The 12,179-nt window shown below is 39.7% G+C and overlaps 1 protein-coding gene across 1 annotated transcript; it reads right to left on the reverse strand.

Annotated features, from left to right (window-relative positions):
- Positions 1-3,876: 3,876 nt before the first annotated feature.
- LOC129338623 (olfactory receptor 10C1-like) lies at positions 3,877-9,283 on the reverse strand. The gene is made up of 2 exons (XM_054993002.1): positions 9,271-9,283; positions 3,877-4,823 (listed from the first exon to the last, which is right to left on the reverse strand). Exon 2 carries the CDS (start codon positions 4,813-4,815, stop codon positions 3,877-3,879), a length of 939 nt encoding a protein of 312 aa, XP_054848977.1. The 5' UTR covers positions 4,816-4,823; positions 9,271-9,283.
- Between the last annotated feature and the right edge of the window lie 2,896 nt (positions 9,284-12,179).

Here is a 12,179-nt window from a genome sequence, read left to right on the forward strand (position 1 = left end):
TAAGATATGGAAAGTGAATATTAAAATAATGAAATCTGCTACATTTGAAGAAAACTTATATAAGATGTTTCACAGATGGTATCTAACACCAGATAGATTGGCTAAAATGTTTAAAAATATGTCAAATAAGTGTTGGAAATGTAAAAAATGTACAGGGATGTTTTTTCATATGTGGTGGTCCTGTAAAGAGGTGCATAGATACTGGATAATGGTTCACAAACTAATACAAACTATTTTGCAGATATCAATTCCTCTCAAACCAGAAACTTTTTAATTAAATTGTATGCCAGATATGAGCAAGGAACAAAAACATTTGATAATTCACATAGTAACGGCGGCTAGAATTTTATTAGTGACGTACTGGAAACAACAAGGAATTCCACAACAAGAAGAGTTAGTGAAAGTAATGTAAACTGTGGAAATGGAAAAAAATAACTTCGTTAATGAAAGGACAAATGGAAGAAGACTTTTCTGCACCATAGGATTCCTTCTACAAATGGATGACAAATAAGTATAATGACTAAATGTAAAGTAATATTAAGGGTAATAGTATATGATACAATAGAATTCACAGTCAAAGATGTAGTAGGATGAAACATAGGAGGTGAAGAACTAAATAATGAATATAGGCAAGCATAATGATAATTGTCTCATGTTCTTCTTAGGTATATGTGAAAAACAATAAAAATATATATTTTTAAAAAAACACAAAGTATGTCATTATTATCCCTACAACAATCACCCTGTGAGGTGGGTGGGGCTGAGAGAGCTCTGAGAAGCCTGTGGTTAAGGTCATCCAGCTGGCTTCAAGTAGAGGAGTGGGGAATCAAACCCGGTTCTCTAAATTAGAGTCCTGCTGCTCCTAACCCCTATACCAAACTGGCTCTCTTCTTATATATTTATGTAGACTGTGGACTTTCTGCACATTAAGTTTATAAATTCATTTACAACCCCCTCCTTTTTTTTTTTTTTTTTGCTCTTGAGGGACCATCGGAGTGGTTTCCGTCCTAAAATTAATTATTGTCATCAAAGGTAAAAAAACAACTAAAATCCCTCCTCATTTGCATCTAAAAACCTTTGCTCAGTGTAGGAGAACCAGTAATAAAATAAACAAAAGGTTGCATTCAAGCAACTTTTCTGCTGCTGAAAAAGGGAGGTGTCCCCTTTCTCTACTCAAAAGGGCTATGTTGCATAGGTCCTGTATGAACAAAAATAATATGAGATGAGAGCTGTAGTTAAGAGAAATGAGAAAAGAGAAAGCAAAAAAGCTGTCTCTGGAGCCAACCCAAAATATTTTCAGTTAAACAGGTGTCAGAAGCTAATTAACAGTACAATCCTACAAACACTGTCCTGGGTTTAAGTTCCATTGAATAGATGTGAGTAGGATTCTGAGCTAAGCTGCTTAGGATTCCTAAAAGCAGTCTTGGCAATCTACCAAGACTAACATAGTTGGAACATAGTAACATAGAGCTGGAAGGGACCCCAAGGGTCATCTGGTCCCAATCCCTGCACAATACAGGAACTTCACAGCTATCTCCCTTCCTCCCCTCCCCTCCCCCAGTGACCCCTTCTGTATGCCTAGAGGAAGACAAAAACCATCATGATCCCTGGCAAATCTGGCCTGGAAGAAAATTCCTTTCTGACCCCATGATGGACATTACCCTGGGCATATAAGAAAGGACCACAGAAATCTAGCACCGGTGAGCCTCCTAGGGAAGAGATTTCCATGACTTTAGAGCTATCATGGAGTCCAAACTGGTTACTTTTTAACATTGATGACACTCTTGGACCATGGTATAAATATATCTGGCTGATGATACCTTAGCATAAATGAGCTTAATTTTGAGATGTGAAATTGAATAATTGCCTTTTATTATTTTTGTTAACAAATTTAAGTCATATGCCATGCAAGAACAGTATAGAAAGTGGACTGCTTATTTTCTATGTGAATTTGGGGGGAGGGGAAATAGAATAGCAAATCATTCTGAATGGTTTGAAAATCTGGGATTTTGTATTAATTGTACCAAATTAAATGTGTAGAAATGGATGACAGAGGCTTAAACATGTTTTAGCATAATTGGTCCTTGTCCATTTACTTTTGCAATAGTAATAAACACATAACCAGGATTTGTTGCCAAACTTCTTCTACTCAAGATCCAACACAAACTATCCTAAGGAGAACCAGTGTGTTACAGTGGTTGGAGTGTCAGGGCCAAGCTACACATGACGAATGACACTTGAACGGCAAGTGGATTGAGTGGAGGGCAAGTGAACAGGGAGAAATACACTTGCCGTTCAAGTGTCATTCATCATGTGTAGCTTGGCCCTCAGACTAGAATTTGGGAGAACCAAGTTTAAATCCTCATTCTGCCATGGAAGCTTGATGGGTGACCTTGAGCCAGTCACACACTCTCAGACTAATCTACCTCATGTGATAGTTGGGAGGGTAAATGAAGGAGAAGCCACTGTGGGTCCCCATTGGGGAGAAAGTTGGGGTATAAATGAAGTAAATACAAATAAGTAAAACAAAAATTTGTAAATGCGGGAAACAGTCTGATTCTGAACACCTAAAAGTGTTCAGAAACCTTCTGATACAACTTACTCTGGTGCCTTGTTGTGTGTTTTCAGTACCAGGAATGGTGGGAGGTATGCGGGACAATGTGGGGAGAGAGAGACTGACAGGAATCTTATCCCCTAACCTAGCTTTTAGAAGCCTACTTTTCCCAAACCAGCCTACAATACAAGAAACCAGCCATAACAGAAGAATATTGCTGGGGGAGGGGGCGGGGAGGGGCAGAATACATCAAGGTAAGGCACAGAGGGGGATAGGAATAGGATTAGCACTTTTCATCTCTGTGCTTCATTTCTGGAAAAAGAAAAGCCTTAACAAATAGACCCAACTTTAGGATTTTGGGAAAGAAAGGAAAAACACCCCAAATCCATACCATCCTGTGTCTGTTGTGTTCTGCAAGTGATAACTGTGTATGTCTGTAGGTCAGGGATCGACCTGCCTGAGGTCTGGGATGGAGGATCCCATGGAAGAGGGGAGAACTGAAAAGACATGCATGCTTTCATGAGTACTTCATCATTTTCATCATGCATATTTTGCTTGGTATCCTCCCCCATTTTGAAATACAGAAATCAAAACCAGCATAGTTGGAAATATGATATGAAAGTTTTATTAATCCTTTTTGTGAGATTAAAAGCAGAGATCAAAAATCAAAGGAAAAAATTCCAGGCTGGGTTCAAGCAAATTTTCTGCTGATGGAAATCTGGGGTGGCACTAAAAAGGCTATGTGTGCAATGGTCCAAAGCCATGTATAATCAAGGGCTGAAGTGAGGAGGGGAATTAGGTGTGATTGATTGGAAAGATGGGTAGGAACCATTCACTCCTCTTCATGTCTCTAATGTACACTATAGCAGAATTAATACCAAGGTATTTTGACATCTTATTTTTTAGATGGGGAACATTATTCATGAATATAGTTGCCAATAAATGGAAATGATCTCCTATGTTTACAGGCCCTGGCGCAGATGCAGCTTAGGGCTTCTGTTAGTAACATCTCACAATTCCAATCATAGCAAAACAGTATACGCGGGTAAAGCCAGCAGTAAAATATTAACGGAGAATTAAATAATATGATTAGAAATGAAGATACCATTTACCCTGATGCAGCAGAGCCATAAATGTATTTGAATATGCACATAATAATTGTGTATACCACCACTTCCCTGTTCACTATAATGGTAGGAACCACTATGAATTCCTCCCATTTCACAGCCCAAGATTGCACTCATTCCTAAAGTATATGCAGAAATGTCAGAGCAGAGGAGTTGTGCAGGCAAAAGAGACTCTCCTTATAAATTGGATTGCTGTTAAACCTTTGGCGTAAGAAAGATTTTAGAACACAGTTTCCACATTGCCCCTTTTACCTCTTTGTTCCTGAGACTATATATTATGGGGTTCAGTATTGGTGTGATGACGGAATAGAACAGAGACAACCACTTGTCAGTGCCCAAAGAATAACTGGACTTAGGCCGTGTGTACATGAAGAGGGCTGTGCCATAAAACAGGGTGACTACAATGAGGTGAGAAGAACAAGTGGAGAAGGTCTTGTGCCTACTTTTGGCCGATCTCATCTTCAAGATGGTTGTGATGATATGGAAGTAAGACACCAGGATAAAAATGAAGGGCAGCATCAGTACAACACCAGCCACTGCAATGACTTGGACTTCATTCCAGTAAGTGTTTCCGCAAATCAGCACAAGCAATGGCTGAATCTCACAGAAGAAATGATTAATTATGTTGGGTCCACAAAATGGGAGATTAAAAATGAAGGTGGTGTGTCCTGCTGCCACCAAGAATCCAGCAACCCAAGACACCACAGACAGCTGGAGACAAGTTTTCTTGTCCATGATGGCTGTGTATCGCAATGGGATACAGATGGCCACATAGCGGTCGTATGACATGACAGAAAGAAGAAAGCATTCAGTGACACCAAACAGTAAAAAGAAATAGAGCTGTGTTGCACACCCAACAAAAGAGATTTTGCTTTCTGCCAAACGGAGATTTACAAGCATGTTGGGTATGGTGACCGAGGTGAAGCATAACTCCAAGAAAGACAAATTCCTTAGAAAAAAATACATGGGAGTCTCTAGGCTAGAATCAAAACTGATGGTGACAACAATAATAATGTTACCAAGTATTGTAAAGAAATACAGACAAAAAAACACCAGAAACAATAAAAACTTCATTTCTGGGAGTTTTGAGAAGCCCAGTATAATGAACTCAGTCACAGATGTTTCATTTTCCATGGCGTATCCTTTATCATATTCCCCTGAGAACTGAAAAGAGAAATTTTTGTAGTTATTGCATCTTAAAATCAACCCAAATTATATTTTTCCCAGTTTAACCCTTCTAGCTAAGCAGAGTTACCACGCCTTAGTATTGGATGGGAGGGCCCCAAGGAAGACTAGGGTCGCTACACAGAGGCAGGCAATGGCAAACCGCCTCTGTTCATCTCTTGCCTTGAAAACCCTACAGGATCACCATGAGTCAGCTGTGAATTGACAGCACTTCACACACACACACACACACACACACACACACACGTTGACATATAGCAAAACATGATGGATAGAAAATGCAACCCATTACATACACATCTTGTCAAACATCACAGAGAAAAAAATTATACACAGGTATGGATATTGTTACACTTGTTTCTTGCCCATCGTTGAAAAAGCTCAACATGCCATTTTATTTTCACAGCTCCCTTGTGAGATAGGATGGAGTAAGAGATGTCACTCATCCAAGGTTACTGTAGGAACTAACCCATCACTTGCACTGAATTTGCTGTCTTGAATTGCCATCACAGAAATTTGCTTGATGTCAAATTCAGAGTGAATTTGAATGTTCCTCCCAGGATGATATACCTAAGGATTTTCAAGGAAAACCAGAGCAGCATAAAGATTAACTACATTTCTCTTTTACAGAGTGTGTGTTTGTGTGCACATATGTAGGTTCTGTACAGTCCTGGATTTCACCTTACCATGTGCAAGATGAAATTTGAGACTTATTCCTATGAAGAACTACTTGAGACATTTTGATTAGAGCAATTTAATCTAGGGCTGCACATCTTCCAAAAGGCCACCTAGTTATGCAGTGCCATGAAATGTAACTGATAGTGTTTCAACAGCAAACATGTAGTGCTCTAAAGGAGGGTGCTGGAAAGAAAAACCAACTCCATTTTTTTCAGCCAACATACAAACTTCACATATCCCTTGGAAAGATTTTTTAAAGGTCCAAAGCCTCTATTCTATTGGTTCATAGAGACTATTTTGGGTACAAAATTCTTTGGATCCAACCCACAGATTTTAGGCAATCTTTAGTGCTATACTAAGCAGTTGTATACCCTTCTAATTCCATTGACTTCAACAGACTTGGAATGATGTAACTTACATTAAGATTGCTCTGGAATCCAAGAGTATTAACCATTTTGCCTGAATTCAAGTCTTTCTGTGAATCTTTCAATGTTATGCAGAATTGGTGATGTTTCCTTGATAATTTTCAAAGATGTGCTCCCAATTATCACAGAAATCTGACCACTAAATACTGGCAGATACTATTAACTTCCTGGAAATTGCTTCTGGGCTTTTCTGTATGTTTCTCATTGGCAGGTAAGCCTCATACTCTCCTGTCCATTGAAGTCGGTGGGCTTTGAAGGGTATGTCTCTGCTTAGTATTTCAATGGGCATCCCCTTCATTCAGCCATCTCATTGTCTAGTATCAACATCACACTCCTTACCAAAAATGTGAATGTATTGACTTTCAAGCAGAAATACAGTCATAATATTCAGAACATTAAGAAGAAACATCCTGTTGATCTCACACCCTTTGCTGTAAATGAAGCAAATTTAACCATATTGATGGTTCATACATATTTCACCTTACTTTGCTGTTAGTTTTTATGTCACTTGAAACAAACATAAACTCAAATGAATCATTGTGATGAGTAGGGACAGTGTGAAACTCACGTAGGTGTGATGGAGTATCTTCCATGAAAATGTTAGGTGATCAGTAGATATTCCAAAGGATAGACATTTTTGGTGTTACAAGTTCAATCCCCAAGTCCTACAGATGTTATATACTTTTAATGACATTCTTCAGAAAGTTAACATTGGTATCTGTTCCTCTTCTTAAAGAAAATCTACCAATACAAAAAGGAGAATGAAGTACCAGTATTGGCCAGCTCTGTCAGTTACCAGCAAATAAGAGGACAATGTGATTTGGTCATGCCATTCCCATACACACACATCTTGAATTTCAAAGCAGAACTGGAACTGAAGTAATATGTGATGTACTTGTTGGCATTATTAATAGCTCAAGGGAATTCATGATTAACATTAATAATTAAGTATCACATATGGCCCAATGGAATAAGCTGAAAATAAATGATGTTTCTCCATGTTTATTGTATTGTAGCACTGTCAACAGAAATCTCTTCATTTTTCTTTATCTAATTTCTTACTGAAATCCACCAATCCATTTCCTTTCCTCTGTTCTATGCAATTTGGAGTCTGTTTCAAAGAGAAATTCAAAGAGGAATAGGGTTGTTAAGTGAAATTCTCTTAATTCTTCTTCATCTAGTTTCTCCCTGAAATCCAACAATCCTTTTGGAATCATTTTCTAATCAATTCCTTTTTGATCAAAGATAAATTCAAATAAAGGAGAGACAGGAAGAAGTTTTTGGTAAATGTCAGAATTTCACTCTGCTGATGCTCAGAGGCAGACAATGTCTGTCTTCCAAAGCCTTCCTCTTTTCCTGCTAGAGCATCTTCCCAGGATGTAAAACATAAAACAACTTCAAGGGCTAAAGTTAGAAAAGGGTGCCCTGATTTCTCTTCAAAAAGAAAAAAAGAGAATAAGAGGCAACTTCTGAAATTTGCAGAACTTCCCATCCTGCCCCTCTATTTAAATTTCTCTTTGATTAAAAAAATGCAATTGATTAAAAAATGACTCCAAATTCCCAAAAAGAGGGAAAGAAAAGCATTGTTGGATTTCAGGAGGAAACTGCGTAAAGAAGAATCAAGAGCATTTCTCTCTTTCTAGCTTTCTTAATCAGTAAGACCAGCCTACCAATGTTGCCATTCATTTATGGGGAATATCATTCCAGCCCATATCTGTGTGTATATATATAGCATAGAGTTCCCTGGTGCCCTCCAGTGGCAGGCAAACTCCCAGGGGTTTGCCTCCTTGCCTGCCAACCCACCCGTCGTCAGCAGGAGGTAGCAAACTCCTGGAGGTTGCCCACCACCAGCAGGCAACCCAGGAACGCATGCCGCATGTGTGCTCCCAGGGAGCATGATGACATCATCCCCAGAAGTGGCATCATTGCGCCAGCCGCAAAAGTGTTCCTGCACTTAGTTTGGGGTGATTTGGGGCCCAAATGGGGTCCTGAGAGGCATGACGATGTCACCCCCCAGAAGTGATGTCATTGCACCACCTGCAATGTCACTTGCACCATTTCATTTGGGGGTGATTTGGGGACCAAATGGGCTGAGTCAGCCTCACATGGAGTGTGAGAATGCTCCCGTGGCTGGCATGACGTTACTTCCGGCACGAGGTAAATGCCAGGTCCCGCCCCCAGTGGGAGGGTTTAGGGACCTGGCAACCCTAATATAGCATGAGATTCCAAAACCTAAACTGAGATGTGTATATTTAAAGGCCATACATGTGTATTTGCCTTGTTTCCTTGGTAAAAATATTCATCAAACCCAAAGATGACAAGAGAAGGTAATGGAATTGCCTCATCTATCTATGAACCAAAAGGCTGACAATAATAGCACACTTTGGTAATATTTTCCTTGTGCAGAAATGATCTTTTCCACAATCATTTTTTACCCATACAGAAGGACTATTCTCTTGCTTGTATCATTTGTTAACATAGGTAATGTCTCTGTTCTGCTGAGTAGCCCCTGGCCATGGCTGACTGTTTATTTCTTCAATCGTTTTATTACTTTTTCCATGACGAGGCAATAAAGAAAGATAATACTGCTGCACTTGGCAGACATTTATTTGATACGAAGGACAGATACAGTAACAATGCCACTCCAGCGTAACATATGATAATAGGGTGAAGCCTCCTTTATGCGGTTGGCATTGATGATTTATCCACTAAGCAGATACAAATTGCAGTGTATACCAGCTCTATGTGAGAGCGACTTATTGTGTGGCAGGCCAACTCATGTGTTCATCCTATTGCATAGTGGAGCTACAAATAACACCAAGTTTCCTTAACTTAATGATTTACTTTTTCATACTGAAATTTCAGGGCAGAAAACTTGGCCTGACAAAAAGAAATACAACAATACTTGATTAAAAACTGCTTCTTGTCCACTAGCCCAGGATTGTCCTGGCCTGCTTCTGAAATGTTTGTTTAGGCCTAATGCTCCTACAAATTCCTACCATGAAAGTGAAATTGTATCCCTCCTACTCTCCTGCTTGCACTGAAACCTGGGTTAACCTTTTAAAGAAGCAGTACACAACAACACTTTCCAATTTTTTTGAAGTGTAAAGATAATGAGGACTGGACTTCTGTAATGGTCTTACACTCAGAGATAGATTTGTCCATTCCAAATTGGGAAATTCCTAGAGATTTGAGGATGGGGAGTGGGGGAAGGTGGGGTTTGGGGCAGGGGAGGGACCTCAGCAGGGTACAATTCCATAGAGTTGTCTCCCTCTAAACAAGCTATTTCCTCCAGGGAAACTGATCTTTGTTGTCTGAAGATCAGCTGTATTTCTGGGATATTTCCAGACCCCACTGGAGGTTGGCAGCCATAACATTTAGAGAATTTAGAGAATCTAATTAATGTAGGTTGTGGAAGGAGTGCAGATGATTACACTGCTGTCCCCACCATACAATCTTCACTCAGCATTCCTAATATGGCATGCACAGGGAATTGCTGTTGAGCTGACATAAATTATGTCTGAGCATACACAAATCCCACAGGTTGTGGCTTGCTGTTCATGCAAAGCTGAAGCACTTGACATTAATTGGTCATGTTCATAAAGTGTTCCTTTTATAACTAATTCAGAGGAAACATCTCCAAATGTATGACTGCTAGCCCATTCAAGCCTAAAGATTGCATGTGGAATAGGAGGCAAGTCATGGTTTCATTCCACCTCTAGAAGAGACACAACTATGCAGGGTATCACAACGTCTGATACCCATAAAACTTCATGAGAAAATTTTGAAACTGCAACATTTAAAACCAATATCTCGAGTATCACTGAGCAAATAGGCTTAATATCTATCTAGACACAGGGTTGATGCTGTCAGGAATATGGACAACTCTCTACCACAAAGGTCATGAAAACCACCTGGAAAGAAGTCATGCAGGATGGGAGCTTCAGTGATGAGTGGAATTGGGAAAGTTCCAAGAGCAGAGCAATGACAATTTAAAAAAAACAGCGAGAGAAGAATTTTTGGTTATCAAGTCACTGATGAAACTATTAAGGTACATTTTCTTCTTTCTCTCCATCATGGGCAGTTTGTGTGAATAATAAATTTCCTAACAATGAATTCCTTTTTTTAGGGTGGGGTCCAGCATTTTTTTTCTACTGGTGAAAAAGGAAGGAAGGGATCACATTTGACCACCATAAGTGCCATGCTGGGGATCTTGAACCTGCATGGGCAAAAGCCATCGGTTTTAGGGGATGTGGTATGGAAGAAAATTGAGTGAGACTGAGTGAAAAGTCCTGATTGGCTGGATTCAATTCATATTCTCCCATACATCACCCCCTCCCATCACAGCTTTCCCATGTGATACGCACATGCCAATCCAGCCACCTTTGACTGGCTGATGTTTGGCTCTAATCGTCTTTGCCTTATAATGACTTTCAAGTCTTTATTTTCATTCTTTGGTGGAACTAAGAAACTGTTGTGTTTTTACTTTTACTGTCAATTCTATCTTGATGGCCAAGTTGTTATGGGATACTGCTGGTAGCGGGGGGGGCGGGGGGCAGAGATACGTTCAAGTAAACAGAATTTAAACAGTGGTATTTAAGGTGCTGTATAACTCAGGAAGGAGTCCACAGAAATGGAATCTAAACAGTGGAAGAGAGAGGTACAATCATGGACTATTAGACAGAAAGAACAGACTAGGAGAGAACATTTGCTGATTTGTACATATATGCTTTCCTGTTTTTTGGAAATATTTTTAAAATGCATTTCTTGAAAACAAACTTTTAAAAAAGCAACTTAACAAATATTTCTGCTTATTTGTTCAAGCTATGTCAGAACAAATGTTCAGTCATGAATGATTTGTCTTTTTGCAGTAGGCTTTTAAACAGGAAAAGCCCAGAAAATTGAGTCCTTACAAAAGAACGTATAATTCAGAAGAGCTTCATGTGACACACAGGTCAGTAGCATAGAAAGAGCTTTTATAAACAAACAAACAGATATTATGGACAGGGTTCTTAAAATATATCTCTTGGTAGCAAACACTTCAATAGACAAAACAAAACTGAGTAAAAAATCCTGAAAGGAATGAGAACAATGGGAAAGAAATCATAGTTTAACCCTGTTCGATCCAGCATGATGCGTCTAGCAAACTACATTTCTATCAACAAACCTTCATAGCAAATTGTTGACTGTTAGTGCCTTTCAAATCAGCATACTATACTGTTTTGCTCCCTTGAGGTTTCTGGAGGATGCTACTGTGTTTTCTTGAAGTTCTTAACTGATAAATGTTGGTTTGGCTGATTTAGGCTCCAAGCCTAAAAACACTTTCCTGTTATGAAGCCCCACTGACTAAACGTGATTTACTTATGAGTTGACTAGTTTAGGATTAGACACGGGCACGGACAGAAAAAAAACCGAACATGGTGTTCATTGTTCGTTGCCATCCACAAACAACGAACAAAAAACATTGACAAACATGATCCTGTGCATGTACATGTTCATTGTTCGTTGTTCATGGGGGCCAGCAGGCTCTCCTCCAGCCATCAAGATCCCTACCACACCACTCCCAGAAACCCTACATGAGCAGACAGCAGGAAATGTACCAATAATAAATAATAGCTTGGCCCCAGAGCCTGGCAGCAGCCCTGGAACCTGAAGGGGTAGATCTCTATCCCACCACACACAAAGACAATTCAAGCTCTAATGCACTCACCCTATCTCTCTAACAGCAGCTCTCTCTCCCTGAAAGCCAGAGCTGGGAGCCCCCCTAACCCTGGTCTTTTCCTCTTGTAACAAATTTGTAGCTCCAGTCCACACTTGGAAGGAAGACCTGCCTATCAAGCTAAATTGGGCTTAGATTGGAGTTTCCAGGCAACAGCAAGAGTTCAGACAGAGTTCAGACAATGCCTGCCTAAGTTGCCAAGGGAACTGATTACAGGTGCCAGACTGTCTGGCTTGACGAACAGCAATGAACATCAATGAATGAGGCTTGCAATGACCACCTGTTCATTTAGAATGGGGCAGATTGGGCTGTTCATGGGTTTTTTTAGTTCATATTGTTGTTCGTGCCCATCTCTATTTAGGATTGCTTTGAATTCAAACTTCATCTCAGCCATTAAGATCACTACGTGCCCTTGGGCCTGTCAGTCTCACTCTGCTTTATTTACCTCATAGGCTGGTCATGAGAACTAGGAGAGAAAATGGTATCTCAAC

This window comes from Eublepharis macularius, chromosome 12 (genome assembly GCF_028583425.1).
Source record: "Eublepharis macularius isolate TG4126 chromosome 12, MPM_Emac_v1.0, whole genome shotgun sequence".
In the NCBI taxonomy this organism is placed as follows: Eukaryota; Metazoa; Chordata; class Lepidosauria; order Squamata; family Eublepharidae; genus Eublepharis; species Eublepharis macularius.

Bases quoted from the DNA above. Each gene is read 5' to 3' on its own strand.
- LOC129338623 (XM_054993002.1), bottom strand. From the start codon at position 4,815: ATGGAAAATGAAACATCTGTGACTGAGTTCATTATACTGGGCTTCTCA.